General features: G+C 46.4%; 1 protein-coding gene and 1 long non-coding RNA gene across 2 annotated transcripts in view; one reads left to right on the plus strand and one right to left on the minus strand.

Annotated features, from left to right (window-relative positions):
• Window positions 1–8,778, minus strand: part of LOC120400958 — a 31,816-nt gene extending 23,038 nt beyond the window's left edge. The window contains exons 1-2 of the long non-coding RNA XR_005596197.1: window positions 8,191–8,778; window positions 6,757–6,861 (exon numbers count right to left, since the gene is read on the minus strand). This is a non-coding gene — a long non-coding RNA (uncharacterized LOC120400958). The remainder of the gene's footprint in view (window positions 1–6,756; window positions 6,862–8,190) is intronic.
• Window positions 8,779–8,934: 156 nt separating this feature from the next.
• DEGS1 (delta 4-desaturase, sphingolipid 1) lies at window positions 8,935–15,243 on the plus strand. The gene is made up of 3 exons (XM_039530327.1): window positions 8,935–9,193; window positions 12,359–13,101; window positions 14,652–15,243. The coding sequence occupies exons 1-3, from the start codon at window positions 9,112–9,114 to the stop codon at window positions 14,796–14,798; spliced, it is 972 nt and encodes a 323-aa protein (XP_039386261.1). The 5' UTR covers window positions 8,935–9,111; the 3' UTR covers window positions 14,799–15,243.
• The last annotated feature ends 9,684 nt before the right edge of the window (window positions 15,244–24,927 follow it).

Consider the following 24,927-nt stretch of genomic DNA (forward strand, 5'->3'; position numbering starts at 1 on the left):
ATCACTATTTATCTAGGTCAGGGGTTCTCAGACTCGGGGTCGCGAGGTTATTATATGGGGGGGTCACAAGCTGTCAGCCCCTCCCTCCCAACCCACTTTGCCCCCAGCATTTATAATATATTTAAAAGGTTTTTAATGTATAAGGGGCGGGTCACATTCAGAGGCTTGCTATGTGAAAGGGGTCACCAGTACAAAAATTTGAGAACCACTTATCTAGGTGAAAGGTCCTAAACATATGTATGCTAACTTTGTCTTAGCTCAACATATAGGACGTGGCCTGCAGGTCCTTTCTGTTACAGCCAAAATATACTCTAATATAAACCTATAATAATAAAACAAAATAATCAAACCCATAAAAAAATAACAAACTTATAAGAAAAGATATATAGGCAAGCAAGCAGGCTAGCCTGAGATGTATCTCATGTACCTGTTATGTATGTTAGTTCTTTGCCAGGATACTTCTGTGGTTAACTCATGTACCTATGGTCAGAGCTTCCCCTTAAACTCTATTTTCAGCTCCCCAAATACTTTGGGTTTTCCGTTAAGCCGTTTATCTATGCAAAGCTTATTTGTTCAGACTTCATAGGCCTCAAGCCTTATGCTAACTTGCTGAAGCTAATGTCTTACAGGATACAGGCCTGTAGGTTTTTTGCATTACTGCTGAATATAATGCAAAGCAGAATATAATGCAAATCAGTAAATATAATAAGGCAAGCTAGCCCACTGGGCTACAGTCTCCACCCAAGACAAGTGACAGCTGCGAATTGGGAGCCTAATGGACGTCCTTGAGGGACCACAGAAGGGGAATACAAGTGCAGTTGCCTTGAACTGTGAAATGCACCACTCCCAATAGGTCTGTATGAAAGAGAACCGTTGGTGGTCTGGGGAGTGGCTATCATATCAAAGTGGGTTACATGGCTGTGACCTCTCCTTCCCGTAGGATGCACTGACAGGGTTACTATTCCAGACCGTAGGACTAGCATCCATGTAGGGGCTGCTGTGCTGCACCTTTGTGGGCTGCCTGCTTGTGCAAACGTGAAGTCCAGCCCCTACCCATCTATTGCTTGGGTTTTGTGTCTCAAGGACTGGATTTCACCCTAAAAAAGTAGTAGTTGGTGTATTTTTTTAAATTAGAACTATCACATCTCAGGGCTAACATTGTTAGCAAAGAACTTGCAGAAGAAGAGCTGCTAACAAGTCTCAACTAGTTATCTGAGCTGCTCAAACCACACAGTAACCTTTGTGATTTAAAACAAAACAAAACTGGCTATCTACAATCATCAGCTCATGCCAGTGTGAAGTCTCTTAGCCTCAAAGAGCAGGGGTGGGCAAACTTTTTGGCCTGAGGGCCACATCTTGGTATGGAAATTGTATGGCAGGCCATGAATGCTCACAAAATTAATAATTCATGTTCAAACAGGGATAACAAGTTTGCTTCAAAATCAACACTATTAAAACAATTCTGTTGAACAATGAGCTGTTAGAAAATTACATTACTGGGCTTTTTGTTGCAGCTGGTCACCCTTCTTTATAATGGCATCAGAGTCCGGTGTCATTCTAATTGTGGAAATCCGCAATACCGAGATGAGATGCTGGTCAGTTAACTGGGATCTGTAGTGAGATTTGTTAATTCAGCAGGGAAAATGTTTGTTTGCACACATAGCCGAACAAAACAAGGATTTTCTGCGCCACCTTGCGGATATTTGGGAACTTTGTTTCACTCAAGGGGGCATAAAACTCATACAGTTTTTCTGAATTGTACTTTTCCTTCAAGTTGAAATCGCATTGGAGATCAATGAGCTCCAGTTGTAATTCTTGTGGGTCTCTCTCATAGTCAAATGACAGTGGGCATGACACCAGCTCCAGTGTCTTCTCTATCTTCTCAATGTCAGAGAATTGACGAGAAAATTCTCCGTGCAAGTCACTCAACATTTACTGTACTTTTCTGTCTGCTCTGGCAACACTTCCACGTATTTCAGTGTTGGAAAGTGAGCGAACACTTTGTCCTTAATTTGTTTTGAAAACAAAACTAACTTGACTTTGAAAGCTGTCACAATAGAATACAATTTGTGTGCAAACACATTCTTTCCTTGCAGTTTCACATTAAGTTCATTTAAATATGACAAGATATCCACATCAAAAGCGAGGTCACACACCCAGTTTGAATTCTTTAATTCAGGGAAATCGTTTTCTTTCCCCTGCATCTCCAGAAAAGTGTGAATTTCACCTCTGAGCTCCCAAACTCTCTGCAATTCCTTTCCTAGGCTGAGCCAGCGGACATTTGTATGATAAAGTAAGTCAGTCCTGGTGTTTGGCGTCAGTGTCTTCAAGAAGGGAAATGAATTGCCAATTATTAAGTCCCCTAGCTCTTATGTAGTTCACTATTTTCACTACTGTGTGAACAACATGATGTCCAGGACATTTTTGCAGAGGGCCTCCTGATGTATAATACAAATGCAGAAAAATCACCTCTTTATTAGGGTTGTCTTCTTTTACTTTGTCCTGAATTCTTTTTAAAAGTCCTATGTTTTTCCCAGTTAAATTTGGCAATCCATCTGTGGTTACATTTGTCAGTTTACTCCAGGGGAGCTTCAGATGTTCAAGGCAGCCAGATACCCTCTTGTATAAATCTGATCCCTTAGTTGTGCCTTTCATTGATTTCATTGATAAAAATTCTTTTGTGATTTCAAATTTATCATCAATCCCTCTGACAAAAAAACAATAACTGTGCTGTGTCCTTAATGTCAGAGTAGTTGTCGAGAGCTAACAAAAACAACGTAAAGCTGTGTGTTTTCTTGTTCAACTCAGAAACCGAATGTTCATCAATCACTTCTACACGGTGAGTAACAGTTCTTTGTGACAAACTAATGTTCTCAAATTTGTTTTGGTAGTCCGGGCATAGCATGCCAGGAACATCAACCATGCATTCTTTCAGCAAAAGGCTTATTTTGTTTAGCGATTTCAAATGCCAGAACATAACTTGCCTTTTCAGTGACTTCCTGAACTATAGCCTGTTGCACAAATATTTAGCCGAGCTTTTAAGTTCATGGTGAATTTCTCAGCTTTTCTTGCCCTTTCCTCAGTTGTTAAAATTGCTGCCATAATTAAGTATCAGAGGGGTAGCCGTGTTAGTCTGGATCTGTAAAAGCAGCAAAAAATCCTGTGGCACTTTGTAGACTAACAGACGTTTTGCAGCATGAGCTTTCGTGGGTGAATACCCACTTCGTCGGATGCAAGTAGTGGAAATTTCCAGGGGCAGGTATATATATGCAAGCAAGAAGCAAGCTAGAGATAACGAAGTTAGTTCAATCAGGGAGGATGACACACCTCAACTGCTCGAACAGGGCCTCATCCTCCCTGATTGAACTAACCTCGTTATATCTTGCTTGCTTCTTGCTTGCATATATATACCTGCCCCTGGAAATTTCCACTACTTGCATCCGATGAAGTGGGTATTCACCCACGAAAGCTCATGCTGCAAAACGTCTGTTAGTCTACAAAGTGCCACAGGATTCTTTGCTGCTTCTGCCATAATTAGGATGTTTTGTAGAAAAATGGTGATTCAAACTGTACTCCTTGAACACTGCAATGCTCTCCTGACAAATCAGGCATACAGCCTTTGAGTTCATGTTTGTAAAAAATATATTTTGCATTCCATTCTTTGTTGAAATCCTCACACTCACTGTTCACTTTTCTTTTTTTTTGTTTTTTAGCACTCATTTTTGAAAGGGAAAAGAAAATCCTCACTGCTGCCCTTATTTCAAACTGCTGTTTTACAAGATTGCACGCACTTCACCAGAGGCGGCTCTAGGAATTCCGCCGCCCCAAGCAGAGCGGCGCACCGCAGGGCGCGCTCTGGCAGTCGCCGGCCCCGCGGCTCCGGGGAACCTCTTGCAGACGTGTCTGCGGAGGGTCCGCTGGTCCCGCGGCTCCGGTGCACCTCCCGCAGGCATGCCTGCGGATGGTCCACCAGAGCCGCGGGATCAGCGGACCCTCCGCAGGCATTTCTGCAGGAGGTCCACCAGGGCTGTGGGACCAGCGGACCCTCCGCAGTCATGCCTGCGGGAGGTCCGCCGGAGCCGCCTGCCGCCCTGCCGGCAAAACGCCGCCCCAAGCGCGCGCTTGGCGTGCTGGGGACTGGAGCCGGCCCTGCACTTCACACAGAGCCTCATTTTCAAAAGAGCATGGCACTGATGTAGCCAGCATCACAAGCTATTTACATGCCAGATGCGGGTAAAGGTTCATATGTCCCTTCATGCTTCAACCACCATTCCAGGGGACATGCATCCATGCTGATCACAAGCTCTGCTCAATAAAAATCCAAAGCAGTGCAGACCAATGCATGTTCATTTTCATAATCTGAGTCAGATCCTACCAGCAGAAGACTGATTTTCTTTTTTGGTGTTTCAGGTTCTGTAGTTTCCACATCAGAGTGTTGCTCTTTTAAGACTTCTGAAAGCATGCTCCATGCCTCGTCCCTCTCAGATTTTGGAAGGCATTTCAGATTCTTAAACCCTGGGTCAAGTGCTGTAGCTATCTTTAGAAATCTCACATTGGTATCTTCTTTGCGTTTTGTGAAATCTGTAGTGAAAGTGTTCTTAAAATGAACAACATGTGCTGGGTCATCATCCGAGACTGTTATAACATGAAATATATGGCAGAATGTGAGTAAAATAAAGCAGGGGAAAAACAATTCTCCGCACCAGGAGTTCAGTTACAAATTTAATTAACACATTTTTTTTAATGAGTGTCATCAGCATGGAAGCATGTCCTCTGGAATGGTGACTGAAGCATGAAGGGGCATTCAAATGTTTAGCATATCTGGCATGTAAATACCTTGCAATGCCAGATACAAAAGTGCCATGCAAATACCTGTTCTCACTTTCCGGTGACATTGTAAATAAGAAGAGGGCAGCATTATCTCCTGTAAATGTAAACAAACTTGTTTGTCTTAGCAACTGGCTGAACAAGAAGTAGGACTGAGTGGACTTGCAGGCTCTGAAATTTTACCTTGTTTTGTTTTTGAGTGCAGTTATGTAACAACAAAAAATCTACATTTGTAAATTGCACTTTCACAGCAAAGAGATTGCACTACAGTACTTGTATGAGGTGAATTGAAAAACACTGTTTCTTTTATCATTTTACAGTGCAAATATTTGTAATAAAAAATACACTTTCATTTCAATTACAACACAGAATACAATATATATGAAAATGTAGAAAAACATCCAAAATATTTAATAAATTTCAATTGGTATTCTATTGTTTAACAGTGTGGTTAAAACTACGATTAATCACGATTAATTTTTTGGAGTTAATCAAATAAGTTAACTGCGACTAATCGACGGCCCTACTTTAAATCCTTCTATAAGACTTGCCTCTGCTATGATGTCTACAAAACCCAGCTTTCATATGGAGGCAAGTGACAAGTTGTGACTATTCCCCTTTCCCTCTTTCCTTGTCCTATTCCCTTCCTCACTACAGTAACTCCCCACTTAACGTTGTAGTTGTGTTCCTTAAAAATGTGACTTTAAGCAAAACAATGTTAAGCGAATCCAATTTCCCCATAAGAATTAATGTAAGTGGGCGGGGCTTAGGTTCCAGGGAAATTTTTTTCACCAAACAAAAGACTATTTATATATATTTTATATATACACACACACACACACACACACACACACACACACACACACACACAGTATAAGTTTTAAACAAACAATTTAATACTGGTACACAGCGATGATGATTGTGAAGCTTGGTTGAGGTGGTGAAGTCAGATGGTGGGATATTTCCCAGGGAATGCCTTACCGCTAAATGATGAACTAGCAATCAGCTGAGCCCTCAAGGGTTAACACGTTGTTAATGTAGCCTCACACTCTACAAGCCAGCACAAATGGAGGGAGGGGAGACAGCATGGCAGACAGTGGGCGTGAGAGAGAGAGATGCGCATTGCCCCTTTAAGTACGCAGCCCCCCCCCCCCCGCCACTCTAAGTACACTGCCTTTTTAAATAGATTAGCAAGTTAAGACAGCAGCTCCTGCCAGCAAGCTCCCTCCGTCCTAAGCCCTGTTGTGTATCCTCCCTGCTCTTTGGAAATGGGGTAAGTGGGGTGCAGGAGCAGGGGGGAGGGGGACAACCTGATAAAGTCCCATCCTCCCCACCCTGCACAGCAAGCAGGAGGCTCTGGAGAGCAGCTCCAAGGCAGAGGGCAGGAGCAACACACAGCAATGGGGGGGAGGGACAGCTGAACTGCCGGCAACTGATAGCCTGCTGGGTGGCTGCTGCACAGGGAACTTAGGGGAACGGGGTGCTGATGGGGGGCTGCCTGGTTCCAAGCCCCCACCAGCTAGCTCCAATGGGCTGCTCTTCCTGCAAACAGTGGACAAAGCAGGCAGCTGCCAAACGAAGTTATAAGGGAGCATTGTGCCACTTTAAACGAGCATGTTTTCTAATTGATCAGCAATGTAACAACAAAACAAGGTTAACTAGGACGACTTTAAGTGAAGAGTTACTGTACCACTACCTCACTTAAAAAAATGCACGTAGCTAACAAAGCTATGCCTGTACTACACCAGATTAATTTGCTCGTTCGGTGTCTCCACATGTCCTATCCTTTGTGTATGTCTTTAGATTGCAAAACTTGCAAAGCAGGGATTGTCTCTTTTCTGTTTGTACAGCACCAAGTGGTGCCCCCAATCCCAAGTAGGGCCTCGGGTCACTACCATAGTATAAATATTAATTATAATAAAAACCTACCTTGACTGGCTCCTGCTGAACTTTGATGGATCAATCATATTACAGGAACTTTGCAGATAGGTCAAGACACCGCATCATGATAATCAGTTCTGTTTAAAAAAAAATCTAGGAGAATAATTTTGATTATTTTCATTTTGAGTACAAATCAAATCCAAAATCAAGTAATCATTCAATCCCTAAATAACACAATCCTTAAATTAAACTGCTCACAGTCACCAAACCCCTCTCCAGACTGCCCCAAACCATCACAGGAACTGCAGTACCAGATTACACCAGTGGTCTGTTACTTGTCATGAGGACTGTCGAATAAATATTCGATCAAAATAACATGCCTTGTAGCATGTTCTGAAGATTAACTAAACTCAGGCCGTGGAACACTGCTACAGGTTCCTAGCTGGGGAATATCCATTGCAACTGTTGTTTCCAGTCCCACAGGAATGTATGTCTAATGAGCAGCTGACAGATATTTCACTGGGTCAAAGTACAAGAAGAAAATGGGCACATTTTATTCCAAGACAATGTGTTTAGGTTTGCAACAGCACTTCAGAATCTTTGCATCACCTGACTTAGCTTCCCAGTTGCTGCCCATCCTCTCCATTTGTGGACAATGTCCTGCCAGAGAACTAGATCTGCATTCTTTAGACGCAGACCACTTTCCCTGCTACTGCACAGTATCTGTACTATGTACACCACTCTCAGTCCTCCAAGACTCAAGGCTCGTCTTCACTGCAGCATGAGGACAAGGTATAACTCAAGTGTGTTACCCCAACCGACCTCGGAGCTAACACAGCAGTGAAAGCAAGCCTCAAATAGAGACATACACCTTTCAAAGACAAGCCAAGATTAATAATATCCACAGCAGAGTTAACTCCTATTGAGTTAGCCTAGCTTGAGTGAAAATACTTGACATTATCAAAAAAAACCCAACCAAAAAAACCCAACCAAAAACCAAACCACCAACAAAAAAAATACTAAACCACTACACACCAAAAGAAACCCACTCAAGCTGCAGAGAGTGATTGTATCAGCAGCCCAGAGTGTTTGTATTTGCAGCGGAGTCCAGACTGCATCTCTAGCTCCAGCATCAGTCCTACCTGAGCTTCAGCCCATGTCCCTTGACAGGCCAGCTTCCTCAGCTGTGACTGACAGAAACGTGTTTTTATCTTGTGGTAGCTAATGCGCGTTAACCCACTTATCCCATTGTAAAAACACAGAGGAGACAGGGCACTCTCACTTTACTGCCAGGTGAACTAGGCGAGGTCAACCCCTGGCAGGGATCTAGTGCTGACCTCGCCTAGGTTCCTCGGGATAAAGTACAAGGGCCTCTGTGGCCACTTAGGATTTTACAGTGCGATAATTATCATGCGCTCCTTATCTGGCTGTAAAAACATCCCCTTTGGGTCTATGAAGCCAAAGCCCCTAAGCACCACTTACCTGGAGCTCGCGCTTTCCGTGCGGGAGAGTTTGGTTCGAGGCAACATTGGCATCATATACCGCAAGCTAACCGGGCCGCGCATAGAGGTGTATATATGAGAGTCACCGCAACACGTCACCCCTGCACAGCATCGAGTGTGCACAGATCGGTCCCCCCCAAAGCGTGTTAGCAGCGCCATTTCCCAGGCTGGGAAATCACTCCCTGACCGCCCAGGATAGGCGGGTGCTTTGCTGCTGCAGGCCAAGCGCATTGCACCCGCTGCGGGGCTCCTTGCATCCCCCCAGCCTCCGCTGCCCCATGGCCACCCTCTAGTACAGGGACTCTCTGCAGCCCCTGTGTGCCCCCCATTATTTCCCGCCCTAGATGGGGGGTGCGGTGGGGACACGGGGCGAGGACACGCCGGGCCAAAGCGGGGCTGCGCGTGGCGGTGGGTGGGGCGGCACGAGGGAGCGGTGTGGGGGGAGGGGAGATGGGGAAGAGCCTCACTCCGCTGCTCAGGGCTCCCCTCCGCCCGGCCGGGGAGCGTGACGGGCTGACGGACCCAGCCTCCCGCGGGGCGGCCGCCGCGCGAAACGCTCGCGCCCCTGCTTCCCCGCCCCACCCAACAACCTAACGGTCCCCCCTCACTAGCCTCCCGCCGACGCCTACGTCACTTCTTGCCCCGCTCCTTGGGGCCCCGAATATTATCTGCAAACACCGTTATTTAATCATTTAAAACCTTTGTACATATTCGTAGACTACAAAGCGGGGGATATCGGTAGAAACGGGTTGTGATCAACCCCCGGCCAATCAGCAGCATCGGGGGCGTAGCCGGCGAGACACCTCCTCTCTATATAAAGGGGACGCGTCGCAGTCGCGTGGTGTCTGTGTGCGAGTGGAGGCGGCTGAGGGGCAGTGGGGAAGGGCGCGGCGCTGCAGCGATGGGGAACACGGTGGCTCGGGAGGACTTTGAGTGGGTTTACACGGACCAGCCCCACGCCAATCGCCGCAAGGCGATCCTAGGTGAGCGAGGGGCCCGGGCAGCTTTCCCTCCGCGCCGGGGCGTCCTGCTGGCGGCGCGTGTCTCCCCCCCGGCCGGCCCCCTGGGCTCTGCCCGTTCCGCCGGCGGGGGAAGGCCTGATGTCTCCCCCAGGGAACCGGCCGCCCCCGGGCTCGCTGTATCCGCTAGCAGCCTGCGCTGCGTGTCGCTCTGCGCGCGGGGGAGGCGCGCTGCCTGCGGGACGGGGCGGCCCCGTCCAGCGGCGGTGGCGCTTGTGGGGGCCTCGTGGGTGTCCCCAGCGCCGAGGGGGCCCGTTTCGGGGGTGGCGAGCTTGGTAAAATGGCTGCCGCGGAAGGGGGGGCAGGCGGGTGACAAATGGGTCGGCCCCTTGAGCCAGGCTCGGAGGCCGAGCTCTTCAGGCGCCTCGAAGGGCCCACCCCATCCGTGAGCCGCTAGACACCGCTCCTCCCCCGGTGCGGGGGGGCAGCGCGATTACCAGGACTTCTCCCCCCGCCCGCCCTGCTGCCCGCGAGCGGAGCCCCGGAATGAGGCGTTTCTGGACTGTCCAGAGGCCGGAGTCAACCCTGCAGATCCGCCCTCCTTGCCAGCGGCTCTGCGGGGCGCGGGGAGGCTCCTCGCAGTCATTTTGAGATGCCCTCAGCTCAGCTGATTCGGGGGAGGGGATTGTCCTGTGGGTTAGACACGCGTCAAACTGTCTTGTCTCCCTCAAGTAACTCACTGCGGTTGAAAGCCTCTTTATAGCTAACGCGCTGGAGGAAGGGAGGGTGGGTGGCTTCCAGAAAGGTCTCCGGAATATTTCTTGTTAAAAATGATTGCCTGGGAAAATTGTACACACATTGTGCACACGTGAAGGAGAGGAGGAGAAAAAAGAGAAGTGATTTTTGTATTTTGATCTTGCTGTCAGAAGAGCTGTTTGAGATGGAAAGCGTGAAGGAGGCTGCATTTTCATGATGTGTACTGTTGGGCTGTGTAGTGTAGTGATGGAGGTGATCAGGTTCAGTATATATGAAACTGACAGTGTTTGTAGGGCAGTGGGAAGGGAAATGGTGACTATACTACAGTGTTTCCAAAGAGCAGACTTAAATAGGGCTTCCGCTCAGTTGTTACAGGATGAACACTTCCCTTTTTTAAATTGGGGTGTGTTTTTCAGTTAACACTGGCAATGAGCACTTGTATCTGAGTGCTTGTCTATACAGCGTAGTAATGCAGACAACTGGGGGATGACTTCTAAAGTGCACTAGTGTGGTGTGCATTAGTTTGTCCATGTAGACCCTGCTGGTGTGCACTAAAGGTTCCCTCCTGTGTGCGACTGTAGGGGTGTTTGAAGCAGTGCTACATTAAAGTGCACTAGGGAATTACAAAAACATTACTTGTTACTGTGTGTGCGTATATAATAAAAGCCTGCCAAAATCCTGATTGGTTTTTTTTGGCCAGCTACATAGAACACAAATTGCTAAAAAAGAAACACTGCACATAAATTACAGTGGGTCTGCCTCTAACTGATGTGAAGGGTGGGGATTGGTTTCATTTTCATTTCATTTTCTTGAGGCTGGGAAACACTACTATACCAAATGCAGAGGTTACTTTAGGGTTTAAAAGGTGAGCATTAAATGCCTGAAGTGTGCAAAATAGTCAGTACTTTGACTAATTTGCAACTAGCTTTATGATGACAGTGGTTCAGATTTGCCTAAACTAAGTGCAGTTTACACCTCTGCACAACCAAGTCATCCCAAGGGTGGGATGTGGAGGGAGGGCCATTTTATTAGCTGAGGGAAGCTGTTCTGGGAAAGTAATACTAAGCCTCAGGAAGTTGCATCAAGTTTTTGACCATATTGTTTGACTGCTCTAGGCTTTTGACCATATTGTCTCCTTGTCCATGACCACTTAGGCCAGGGGTGGTCAAACTTTTTGGCCTGAGGGCCATGTTGGGACTGCAAAACTGTATGGAGGGCTGAGTTGGGGAGGCTGTGCCTCCCCAAACAGCCTGGTCACACTGCCCCCCTCAGAACCTCTGACCCATCCAACCCCCCTGTTCCTTGTCCCCTGACTGACCCCTCCTGGGACCCTCACCTCCTATCCAACCCCCTGACTGCCCTGACCCCTTTTCACACCCCTGCCCCTAACAGCCCCTGGGATCCAACTCCCCTGTCCCCTAACTGTCCCCTGGGACCCCCTGCCCCTTATCCAACCCCCGCTGCTCCCCACCCCCTTACCATGCTGCTCAGAGCAGCAGGAGTGGAGCCTGCCTGGCAGGAACAAGGGACCAGAGTGCTGGTGGCATGGTGAACTGAGGCTGCAGGGGAGTGGGGACAGCAGGGGAGGAGCTGGGGGCTAGCTTCCCTGGCCAGGAGCTCAGGGGCTGGGAAGAACGATCCAGCCCATGGGCTGCGGTTTGCCCACCTCTGACTTAGGCTGTGTTGGCCTTCTGCAATTTGGATTGTCTGCCTTGTTTTGCTACAGCTCCCCAAGCCATCTTCCCTGACTGTGCCCATGGTAAAAGCTGGTGTAGAGCCTGAAATATAATGTTTAATATCTGGCAGCATTGTTGATGTATGCAACTCTAGCAAGGACTATAAATCTTAGGTGGGTTGTGTAACATGCTGCTTGTACACTCTTGGTCTTAAAGGGATTTTAGTGCAAATAACAGTGCTTCCAGAAGCTTAATCACTGAAGTAGAAATGGCAAGTCATAAATAGGAATCTTTACATGTCTGCCCAGGATGAGTATGAAGTTGCTTATCTTGAATTTTCTTATCCCTAAAAGCGGTGTAATATTTGTCCCTCAGGTGTATGATTAATTTAAATCTGTAACAAACAGTGGAAGTGCATGCTAAGTATTAAGAGGCTTTGGGTTTCTAGAATAAAACACTAAATACCACTAAACTACAACAGCACTCTTAGATCTTGCTCAATATTTCAGGCATGCACATATGCCTAGAGCAGTCAAACAATTCTCAACATGTACGTGCAACCTACTAATGTAACTGAATCGCCAAAAATGTAGGAAGACTTGAGTTGAGAGGACTCATTCCTTAATGAATAGAATCAATTTTGGGGGGGAAGGAGGGTGTACGAGTAAGCTGTCTGTGTGGCTGAAAAAAACTCTGTCAAAAGTGTACTTGTGACATTTTCTCTTTGCATTTAACTTTTTTCTTCTCCCCATAACAGCTAAACATCCAGAAATAAAAGCTTTAATGAAGCCAGACAGCAACTTGATATGGGTGGTTGTACTGATGGTTCTTGCACAGTTGATTGCATTTTATCTAGTTAAAGACTTGGACTGGAAATGGGTTATGTTCTGGGCTTACGTTTTTGGCAGCTGCATCAGTCACTCAATGACTCTGGCTATTCATGAGATCTCTCACAATAGTGCCTTTGGCAATTGCAGAGCTATGTCGAATAGGTGGTTTGGAATATTTGCCAATCTCCCTCTTGGCCTCCCATACTCTATATCTTTCAAGAGATACCACATGGATCATCATCGCTATCTAGGAGGTGATGGAATTGATGTGGACATTCCTACTGACTTTGAAGGCTGGTTTTTCTGTACTCGTTTTAGGAAGTTCATATGGATTGTTCTTCAGCCCTTTTTCTATGCTATTCGACCTCTCTGCATCAATCCCAAGCCAATTTCTCGATTGGAAATCATCAACGTGTTGGTGCAGCTCTCTTTTGATGTTCTAATATACTACTACTTGGGAATTAAATCAACCTTCTACATGATTGCAGGATCAATACTTGGACTGGGGTTGCACCCAATTTCAGGACACTTCATAGCTGAACATTACATGTTCTTAAAGGGACATGAGACTTACTCCTATTATGGGCCACTTAATTTGCTCACTTTTAATGTTGGCTACCACAATGAACACCATGACTTTCCCAATATTCCTGGCAAGAACCTTCCATTGGTAAGTACACTTTCAAGACTATATAAAGCTAATGGTAAACTGAAATTTACATCAGTGCTTGTTTTAGTTCAGAGGTGGGCAAACTATTTGGCCTGAGGACTGCATCTGGGTATAGAAATTGTATGGTGGGCCATGAATGCTCATGAAATTGGGGTTGAGATGGGAGAGAGAGAGGGGGCTTTGGCTGGGGGTGTTGGCTCTGTGGTGAGGCCAGAAATGAGGAGTTCAGGGTGCAGGAGGGGGTGAGGGCTCCAGTGGGGAGTGCAGGCTTTGGGGTGGGGCTGGCAAGGAGGGGTTTGGGGTGCAGAAGGGGCTCCAGGCTGGGAGCAAGGGGTTCAGAGAGCAGGAGGGGGATCAGGGCAGGGGATTGGGTATACATTTCTTTCCTCTGCCTCCTAGATGGAGGCATGGCCAAGCAGCTCAGCTGTGCCTTGTCTGTCTGCAGGCACTGCCCCTGCAGCTCCCATTACACATAGCAGCATGGCCCCCTCTGGCTCGTGCTTCTGGGAGCTGCACAGAGTGGCCTCTGACCCTGCTCCCCAGCTGGAGCTCAAGGGCTGGATTAAAACAGCTGGCAGGCTGGATCTGGGCTGTAGTTTGCCTACCCTTGTTTTAGTTAGTTTTTTTTTTTTGGCTGAAGTAGGATATTTGAAGCAGCAGTACCTTAAGTATCCACTATAGACTTAAAACTACACTATGTGAAATAATTGTCTATTAAAGCAATCTTAAGTGTTACTTCTAATTGTCCTTCCCCCATCCAGCCTTACAATCTCTCTATTTGCCTACTGGGTAGTACTTGACAGCACCTTGCCTACTTTGTTTTGTGTAATAATTCAGTTTCTCACATTGTGTTTCCTACACAGCAGTAGAAGAGAAACAACTCATTATAAAACAACAAAAATGGGAGGAACAAAGGACAGTGAAACTACAGTCCTCTTTTTAAAAAAGGACTGCATTTTAATTGGAGCATTTCTCAAGTAAAAGCTTGCATAGCTAGTCTGATCCTTTCTGCTTACATAGGGATGCTTCTCTTGACTATTTTTAGCAAACTGATTAACAGCTTCCTGTTAACAAGCAAAAACTAAACTTGTTTACCTCAGATTAACGTACTGTCTGGACAAAGCAAAGAACCAGGACTGCCTGAATATACCATGTAGATCACACCTCTGTTAGTTTAGGAATACCTAAAAGGCCTTCCCTGCAATCAGAAATTAAGCAAGCAGCCAGCCTTGGGCATTAAAACAGCTTTGCATTCTCCCTACAGTGAGTGTTAAAACTCTGATAGCACCACATTGGGTGAATAAAATCTACTTTTAAAAAAATACAGGTTCAATGTTTAAAAAAATCATTTAATTTAAATTTGAAACTGACCACCTAAATGTCTAAACTTATAATCTTCAGATAATGCCACTAAAAGTAAATTTCTTAGCACTCCCAGTTGTTTAAAGACTTTGTTCTCTTCTGTTTCTAGAAGTACTAGCAGAAACACTGGAGGGGAAGAAGTCTTGAGCTTAAACAAATATGAATAAACCTTAATTTTTTCCTCTTAGGTGAAGAAAATAGCAGCTGAATACTATGATAATCTTCCACAATATAACTCCTGGATAAAAGTGCTTTATGACTTTGTGATGGATGACACAATCAGCCCTTACTCACGCATGAAAAGGAAATTAAAGGGTGATGTGAAACAGGATTAAACTTCACCAACCAAAAGACTCTACAAAGCAAGATCTGGGATATTTAGCAAGAATTCCTTGTACCAGCTACTTGAAAAGTGTTTGTATCCTGAATTATTAAACTTCAGACATCTACAAGAATGCATTGGTGAATCCTAAAACAGACCTCTTCAGACCAATTAGACTACCACTAGCTAAACATTCTAAGTCATTGGTGTAACTAATATACAAAACACATGATTGAATATGCTCAGTGTATGTGTATAATAGTACTTAAGTTTGTTTTATAATACTTATTTCACAGCTGCTAACAAATCTTGTACTCAGACACCTGTTTCTGGCTTGTCTGTTTAGACTTATAAAAGATGCTTCAAACTATTTATAGTTCTGGCTTGTCCTGTACTGCCCATTCCATGCTCATAACTTAGTCAATTTTAGTATTAAAGTTCATACTTGATAAAGTTAATTAAGTCTTGTTTCAACTTATTTCTGTCTCTGAACTTCTTTGGTGGTGGGCAGTAGGGGAGATACTAAACCTCTAAACAGCCGTTAATATTGAGTGAATCTGCCTTGATGGCTAGTTCACTGGTGAACCAAAGCAGTGACAGAGCCAGGTTGTTATCAACAGTGACTATCTCACTACCCCTAGTATTGAAAACTACTTCATGAGGCTGCTGCTTTTTACTAACCACTCTTACTGGTACTGGGGACTAAATTAGTGATTATTCTGCCACTATTTTTCTAATAGCTATATACCCAGGAAATTAGTCAGATAATCTGAAGACAAGTGTGTTTAGAGCCTGGTCCAAAAACCTCTACTAGCCTGGTATGGTTGAGTGGGCTTGTTTAGCTTTTAATAAAGCCACATTGAGTGGGTTTTGTTTTAAGGCAAGTCAGATGTACACACATCTATGTAATGAAGAGGCAATTTGTGAAAACACACTAAGCACCTCAGTCCTAGTTTAGGCTCTACTATGAACCCTGTTGGCACCTAACCAGTTAGGAACTTGTACCTTGAATGAGTTTAGATTTCTGCCTGTGGGCATGTGCACTACTGTCTTAAGCCCTAAACTGATTCACAAAGCAGGGTAAAAGAGGTTTGGTCTACCTCCAGTGTGTGCATGCCCCAATCCACTAGATGATGAGAGACCACCTACTGTATTGTTGGTAATGATGGTGCTGCCTTTCTATCTTCACCCCATTACCATAAACACTAGGTTCCTCAGCTGCCTCTAAACAGCTGGTTCCCATGTGGATTGCTAAAATGAGGTAGCCTGGATGCAGTGTCCCTCTCTGAGAGGGACACTGTCATTAGCATCTCCCAGGGGTTAGTTTAAGTGCTCCCTGCCTGGTGTACTGGTTTTTGTGGATTGCATTCTAAGATGCCTATCTATTCCCCATTCATTGTAGGCAGCCTAGGGGCTTAACTCAGCTTTGGCAATTAGTGGTCCTGTGATTGTTTAGGCATCTGACAGTAGGTGCTGTAATGCTCAGCATTGCAATGCCTGAGTCCATTCATGGATCCTACCCTTACGGCTGCCCTTACAATTGACAGATCTTATGACTACTACTGATTCCACCTTGAAAATAATTGCAGATAACTGGAAAATATATCACCTGAGGTATGCAGATGGCTAGGTGCCTCCTGAATGGGGAAATAGTTATTGTAACCAGTTTAGTCATTTGTGCACATTTAATGGTGTAGTTAAAATGAATTAACACAAACCAACCTTTCCTATATAGTGGAAGTATGGCTGGAGAACAGGCAGATACTAACCTACAAGTAGTGGGCTCTGTACAGTTCTGCATCTTCTCAGCCTGCCTTGATTGTTTCTGCATTTTTGGAGATAGGGAAGCAAAATCTTAAACACTTTCTGTGAAGAATAATTGATCAACAGAAAATTATGCCAATGCCCCTTCTGCCATTTTAGTGATCTTTTTATAGGGCCAGATTTCTAAAGGTGCCAAGAGGGCCTTTTCGAAAGTGCTTATTTGCATCTTTAAAAATCTGACCTAAAACAGCAGTCCCAACCTGGTGTGTCATAACAGCTGGAGCCAAACTTTTAGCCTTCATTAAGTGGTGGTCTGTGCAAGGGAGGCTGAAAGACCATTCTGGCCTATGTTTCCATTCTTTAGTTGCCCTTCTTGAGCCACTTTAAAAGGGCCTGATTGCAAGGGGAGTAGATGCTTATTTTCTGAATATGGGCCTTGTGGTTCTGGGTGTCTAACTTGAGTCACTTTTGAAAATGTAGGCCCTGGCTGGATCTGATTAATTCATAAATATCAGTGGCTTAAATTTACAGCCTCCCTACAAAAGGTTAAGTATTTACAAAGAATTAACTCGTTTGGGGCCTATGACAAAATAGCTGGCTTACTGTACCATGTAACTAGTTGCATTTTTTTGGTCAACTATGCTTCCTTTATATCAGTATAATCAGCACTTGAAGATAAACCTATAAATAAATGCTTTTGGATAACACTGGAAAAGTGGCTTTTGTGCTGGTACCTTGCTAGTAAACTAAATACATTTTAATCCAATGAAAATGTTATAGCTAAACCTTAAGTCTAACTTAACCTCCCAAAAAACCTTTATAAAGGACAGACATATGACGCAACTTGAAATGTAAAGGGTCAGCTTTCTTTTAATTAACTTTTGGAAGCAGATGAGCACCTGGAAGACTAACATTTGTGTGTTTGAGTAGTGAAATGGTCAGACAAGATGTATGTTAAAATACTTGATTTTTTTTAGCAAAATTAATACTACCTAATGTTTTGTTCAATGCCTGAAAAATTGCAAAAAAAAGTGGGTGTAGGGGTACATTATCTAAACTCCTCTGTGCTGAGAAGGCTTTCCTGTGCCTGGAGGGGGGATGGATCATCATTAAAACCTTCCCAATACCTGATGAAAGCTATCCTCTACTGCTGCTTTGAGTAGTGTCCCTATACCTGCTCCCCTGTGGGTGCGCTTGGATCCCTGCACTGCTGATCAGAGGACTTTAGTAGCAGTATCTGTTGGGATCATGACTATGCTGTTTCTCCTTGTGCTGTGCCATGAGGCTAGTCAGCACACACGGGCTAACCCATCTCAGTTCCTTCTCAACCACCCTTGGCTAGAGATGGAGCCATTAGCAGTTCATAAAGACTATTGTTTTAATCTGTATACCCATAGTTAGTCTCCTAGTTATAGTTTAGTTTTTTTCCCTCTTATTTTATCCTTTTTTTAAAAAGGAAAGACTTCATTTTTCTTCCCACCTTTTCTTCCCTGTCAGGAACCTTTCCCCCCAACAGGGTATGCCTGTAAAGAGGCTATCCTGATCACAGATAAGTACACTTAGCCCTGGTCTACACTATGAGTTTATCAAATTTAGCAGCATTAAATCAAATTAACCCTGCACCCATCCATATAACTAAGGCATTTACTTTGACATAAAGGGCTCTTAAAATTGATTTCTGTACTCCTCCCTGACAAGGGGTAGTGATGAAATCAATATCACCAGTTCAAATAGGGTTAGTGTGGATGCAATTTGATGGTATTGGCCTCCAGGAGCTATCCCACAGTGCACCATTATGACTGCTCTGAACAGCACTTTCAACTCAGATGCACTGGCCAGGTGTACAGGAAAAGCCCCACAAACTTTCAGATCTCATTTCCTGTTTGACCAGTCGAGCTCATCAACACAGGTGACCATGCAGAGCTCATCCCAAGGCCGTATCCCAGACCATGAAGCCACAGAAGGGACCTCTGGTGAGTGTACCTTTGTATATATAATACATGATTTAAAAGCAAGTGCTTTTTTAATGATTAATTTGCCCTGAGGACTTGTGATGCATTTGTGGCCAGTACAACTACTGGAAAAGTCTGTTAACATGTCAAAGCAGAAATCCTCCAGGGACATCTCCATTAAGCTCTCCTGGAGGTATTCTAAAAGCCTTTGCAGAAGGTTTCTGGGGAGAACCAGCCACACAGTAGGGGCAGAGGTAAAGCAATCATCCCAGAATGGGTGTGTGTGTTACTTTGGTTTCTGCTGCTGCACATTAACCGAAAACCGCAGCGCTCAGTGGGCTTTGCTTGTTTGTATGGGAAAGGAGGATGCTGCTTTTATGAAGGTTGCAGAAGCCAAAAGACTATGGCTTACCATAGCTGCCTGCAAGCCGAATTCTGTTGTCTCTAACACCAAAGCTGCAGGCACTCAATATAAAAGATGCAAAATGCAACCTTGTACCAAAAGCACATGTGCTATGTAATGTGAATAGTGTTATTCACCCCTGCAAGAGTATACCCAGTGTTCAGGAAAATTTATATTTTTAAATACTTGTGTCCCTTTTTCCCCCTCCCGCAGCTGCAAATTTTTCAAGTCTCCCTCCTCCATCCTGAAGGCTATCTGAGATAAGGCAGCGAAAAAAGTGCACACACCGTGAAATGTTCTCTGAGATCATGCAGTTGACCTGCAATGAAAAAGCTCATCTGAATGAGTGGAAGGACACAGTATCATAGTACAAGAAAGCGGCCAACGAACGAACGTGAGGCAGGAAGGACAATCGAGCTGAGAGGTGGCAGCAGGAAGATCAGAGAGGCAGGATGCAATGCTGGGATTACTGCGGGATCAAATGGACATGCTCTGGTGTCTGGTGGAGCTTCAGGAATGGCAGCAGGATCACAGAGTGCCGCTGCAGCCCCTGTTTAACTGCCCTCCCCAAGTTCTATAGCCTCATCACCAAGATGCCCAAGAACCCAGTGGGGGGAGGCTCTGGGGACCCAATCACTCCACCCCCGTGGACAGCCCAAGCAACAGAAGGCTAGGATTCAACAAGTTTTGAAGTGGCCTTTTCCTTCCTCCCACACCCCACCTGGGCTACCTTGTCAGTTATCTCCCTATTTTTATAATCAATTAATAAAGAATACAAGGTTTTTAAACAATAGTGACTTTATTTCCTTTGCAAGCAAGCTGTGATCGAAGGGGGGAGGGTGGGTGGCTTACAGGGAATGAGTCAACCAAGGGGGCGGGTTTTCATCAAGGAGAAAAACAGAACTGTCACACTGTAGCCTGGCCAGTCATGAAACTGGTTTTCAAAGCTGCTCTGGTGTGCAGTGCTTCCTGGTGTGCTCTTCTAATCGCCCTGGTGTCTGGCTGCACATAATCAATGGCCAGGCAATTTGTCTCAACCTCCCACCCGGCCGTAAACATCTCCCCCTTACTCTCAGAGATTGTGGAGCACACAGCAAGCAGCAATAACAATGGGAATATTAGTTTTGCTGAGGTCTTAGTGAGACAGTAAAGTGTGCCAGCGACCCTTTAAACATCCAAATGCACATTCTACCACCATTCTGCACTGGCTCAGCCTATAATTGAACAGCTCCTGACTACTGTCCAGGGTGCCTGTGTATGGCTTCATGAGCCATGGCATTATGGGGTAGGCTGGGTCCCCAAGGATAACTATAGGCACGTCAACATCCCCAACAGTTCTTTTCTGGTCTGGGAAGTAAATCCCTTCCTGCAGCCATTTAAACAGACTAGTGTTCCTAAAGACACAAGTGTCATGAACCCTTCCCAGCCATCCCACGTTGATGTTGGTGAAACATCCCTTGTGATCCACCAGTGCTTGCAGCACCATTGAAAAGTACCCCTTGCGGTTTATGTACTTGGTGCTCCGGTGCCAAGATAGGGATATGGGTTCCATCTATCGCCCCACCACACAGTTAGGGAATCCCATTGCAGCAAAGCCATCTACTATGACCTGCACATTTCCCAGAGTCACTACTTTTGGTAACAGCAGCTCAGCGATTGCTTTGGCTACTTGCATCACAGCAGCCCCCACAGTAGATTTGCCCACTCCAAATTGATTCCTGACTGACCAGTAGCTGTCTGGTGTTGCAAACTTCCACAGGGCTATTGCCACTCGCTTCTCAACTGTGAGGGCTGCTCTCATCTTGATATTCTGGCACTTCAGGGCAGAGGAAAGCAAGTCAAAAGTTCTATGAAAGTGCCCTTACACATGCCAAAGTTTCACAGCCACTGGGAATCGTCCCACACCTGCAACACTATGCGGTCCCACCACTCTGTGCTTGTTTCCCGGGCCCAGAATCGGCATTCCATGGCATGAACCTGTCCCATTAACACCATGATCTCCAAAGCGCTGGGGCATGTGCTTTGAGAGAATTCTGTGTCCGTGTCCTCATCACTCTCGTCACCACGCTGACGTCGCCGCCTCCTCCTCACCTGGTTTTTCAGCTTCTGGTTCTGCATAAACTGCACGATAATGCACGAGGTGTTTACAATATTCATGACTGCTGCGTTGAGATGAGCGGGCTCCATGCTTGCCATGGTATGGCGTCTGCAATGAAAAAAGGCGCAAAACGATTGTCTGCCATTGCTCTGGGGAGGGGCGACTGACTACATGGCGTACAGGGAATTAAAATCCACAAAGTGGGTGGCTTTGCATCAAGGAGAAACACAAACAACTATCTCACAGAATGGACCCCTCAAGGATTGAACTCAAAACCCTGGGTTTAGCAGGCCATTGATTTCACGGAGGGAGGGGAGAGCAAATGAATACAAAACAAATCTGGTTTATTTCTTCTCCATCTATCTGTTACATCTTAGGCTAGTAGCAGACAGTGCAGTACGACTGCAAGCCATCGTCATCTCCTGGGTGCTCGCCAGGAGATGGTGCAGTATGACTGCTAGCCATCGTCATCTCCTGGGTGCTCGGCAGAAGATGGGAATGACCTGGCTGAGTCACTCCCATGTCTGCCCAAGCACCCCTGACCGACCTCACCAAGGTCGGCTAAAAGAGCACCCAGGAGTACAATGACGATGGCTACCAATCGTAATGCACCGTCTGCTGCCAAAAGGCAACGAGCTGCTGCTGTGTAGCAATGCAGTCCCACGTCTGCCAGCATCCAGGAGACATACAGTGACGGTCAGCTGAGTAGGCTCCATGCTTGCTGTGGTATGGCGTCTGCACAGGTAACCCAGGAAAAAAAGGCGCAAAACAATTGTCTGCCATTGCTTTCACGGAGGGAGGGAGATGGGGGCCTGACAACATGTACCCAGAACCACCTGCGACAATGTTTTTTGACCCATCAGGCAGTGGGATCTCAACCCAGAATTCCAATGGGCGGGGGAGACTGGGAACTATGGATAGCTACCCACAGTGCAACGCTCTGGAAGTCGACGCTAGCCTCAGTACTATGGACGCACACCGCCAAATTAATGTGCTTACTGTGGACGCATGCACTCGACTTTATACAATCTGTTGCCAAAAATTGAATTCTTTAAAAATCGGAGTAATTCCGTAGTGTAGACACACCCTTAGTCCATTTTCTGCCTTGGGACAGCCACATACAACAAAAGTGTGGTCTTTGCCAACAAGTCGGCCCAGGATCCTGCGAAGACAGAGCTCTGCTAGAAGATTATCTTCATCAAGGCAGCTCTCTGACCCTAGTTGGCTGGTAGATGTGAGTCCTCCCTACAGTCTTCTACGACTTAAGGGCTGTGGGTCCCCTTTCACAAATGATCTAAGAGAGCAGTGAGCCCTGAGATAAGTCATAAGTGATCACCATCTAGCTCAATATCACTGACACCAAGGCCATCTCAGTCTGACATCCATGGTTCTCAGAGACCACCAGCAACCAGTACTGCTGGCAGGCCCATGGACCCGATGGGCATGGGCACTGACTCATCGGCACCAATGGACAGGAGTAAGCACTCCTCTAAAAAGCTGCTCCCAGTATGCAACCCCCATTGGTACCATCAGTGACGGCTCGCCCGGCCCCAGAACAAGTGGTGCAGAGATCACTGACACCAGGACGATTGGTACCAACAGAATTCTAACATGCAAAAGCAGGGCCAGCTCTAGGTTTTTTGCCGTCCCAAGCAAAAAATTGCCGCCCCAAGCTCCAAGAGCGCAACTGCTCAAACAAACAAGCAAACAAAAATGGCCGGAATGCCGTGCCTGGAATTGTGCTGCCCCAACCACATGCTTGCTTTGCTGGTGCCTAGAGCCGGTCCTGTCCAAAAGACCTCTGGATGTCCCTTCCTCTCACTACTGAGATCTCTGCACTGAGCCTCTACCAAGCACAGGAAGTATCCACACTGCCATGCTCCTCCGCTCTCCAGTGAGGGTTCAGACAGCCTGAGGAGGTAGTGTTGCAGTACTCCTCCCAAGCTCCAGTGGAGCCCAAGGATATACCCACAGGTGGCACCACCACCATCCTCGTACAGCCACCCATGGGCACCACCACTGGGCTCTATGCCATCACCCCAATGGCCATATTGGGACCTTGGGCAGCCTTCTGCCAGCATGCCTCTTGAACTTTGAGCCTCACCGGAGAACCCTCACACATGCCGCACCATCCAGGGCTCTGGAACTGTTCAATACTTAGAGGAACAGGAAGCCGGTAGTGAGGAGCAGGTGACCATATCCTCCTCTTCCAGATGAAGCTGTCATTCCTTCTCCACCGTCTTTGGCAGATAACTTTAGTCTCTTCAGGAGCTGGCAAAGAGGGTAGCAGACACTCTCCAGGTTCCATTGGAAGATATCAAAGTTACCCATCATCAACCTGATATCCTCTACAGCTTCCTCAAAGATTGCCCTGATTAATGAGACCATTTTAGACCCTGAAAAGGCCATGTGGCAAACCCCGGCATCAGTAGCCCCAACCTGCAAATGAGCAGACAAAAAAATATTAATTCCCCGCCAAGGAATCTGAATTCCCATTGTCCCACCCACCACCCAGCTCCATTGTGGAGAACACTGTCAACTCCCTTGCCTGACAACACCAGTCAAGGGCTTCTCCCTATGCAAAGATTGGAAGCACCTTGACCTGTTTGGTAAAAAAGCATACTCCTTAGCCACTCTACAATTTTGTATTGTCAATTACCAGGCCTTCATGGCAAATATAATTATATTAATTCAGGGGTGGGCAGATTACGGCCCATGGGCCAGATTCGGCTTGCCAGCCATTTTAATCCAGACCTCGAGTTCCTGCTGGGGAGGGATGGTCTGGGGTTTGTCCTGCTCTGGCGCTCCAGCCAGGGAGTAAGGTCGGGGGCCACTCCACGCAGCTCCCGGAAGCAGCAGCATAACCCCCCTCTGGCTCCTATGCACAGGCGCAACTAGTCAGCTCTGCTGTACGCTACCCTGCCCCAAGCACTGCCCCCGCAGCTCCCATTGGCCGGGATCCACAGCCAGTGGGGGCTGCAGGGGTGATGCCTGCAGACAGGGCAGTGTGCAGCAGACCTGCCTAGCCATGCCTCTGTGTAGGATCCGGAGTGGGGACATGACACTGCTTCCGGGAGCCGCCTGAGGTAAGTGCCACCTGGAGCCTGCACCCCTAAGCTTCCCCCCACGCCCCAACCCCCTCCTGCTCTCCAAACCCCTCGATCCCAGCCCAGAGCATCCTCCTGCACCCCAAACCTCTCATCCCCAGCCTCACCCTGAACTCCTCATTTCTGGCCCCATCCCAGAGCCCACACCCCCAGCCAGAGCCCTCACCCCTCCTGCACCCCAACCCCAATTTCATGAGCATTCATGGCCCACCATACAATTTCTATACCCAGATGTGGCCTGAGGGCCAAAAAGTTTGCCCACCCCTGCATTAATTGCTCAAAACTTAATGACTTTATTGAAAAATTCTTGAAGCACGTCGTGACTCATTCAAGGCCATTATCAAGGAGGGCCAATTAGTGGCAAAGACATGGCTGCAATCTGCCAGATGCAATGAGATTATGGAATTGATGCATATCCCACAATATTACACTGTCTGCGACTTACCTTCTGGGCACACAAAACTCGATAGCAGACAGTCTCAATCACAAATTCCCACATAACCATGAGTTGGAGATGTACCTGACAGTACTTCATGACCTATTCAGATGATGGGGATGCTGTCTACAAACCTGTTCGCCACTCACCTGAACAAGAAGTGTCCACACTATTGCTCCAGAGAGAGGATGGGACAACACTCCTTAGGTGACACTTTCTCTTGGACAGGGATCTTCTCTATGCCTTCCCTCCATTTCCCTACTGTCAAAGGTCCTGCTGAAAATAAAAAAGGGACGGAGCTCATGTCATTCTGATTGTTCCTACTTGGCTGAGACTGACCTGGTACCCTTACCTGTCACAGCTTGGGATGTGCCCCCGATCT

This window comes from Mauremys reevesii, linkage group 3 (assembly GCF_016161935.1).
Source record: "Mauremys reevesii isolate NIE-2019 linkage group 3, ASM1616193v1, whole genome shotgun sequence".
Taxonomy (NCBI): domain Eukaryota; kingdom Metazoa; phylum Chordata; order Testudines; family Geoemydidae; genus Mauremys; species Mauremys reevesii.

Excerpts from the sequence above, each read along its gene's own strand:
- DEGS1 (XM_039530327.1), top strand. The coding sequence starts at position 9,112 with ATGGGGAACACGGTGGCTCGGGAGGACTTTGAGTGGGTTTACACGGAC. Across the intron at positions 9,194-12,358 it reads TCGCCGCAAGGCGATCCTAG|CTAAACATCCAGAAATAAAA; the intron begins GTGAGCGAGGGG and ends TCCCCATAACAG. Across the intron at positions 13,102-14,651 it reads CTGGCAAGAACCTTCCATTG|GTGAAGAAAATAGCAGCTGA; the intron begins GTAAGTACACTT and ends TTTTCCTCTTAG.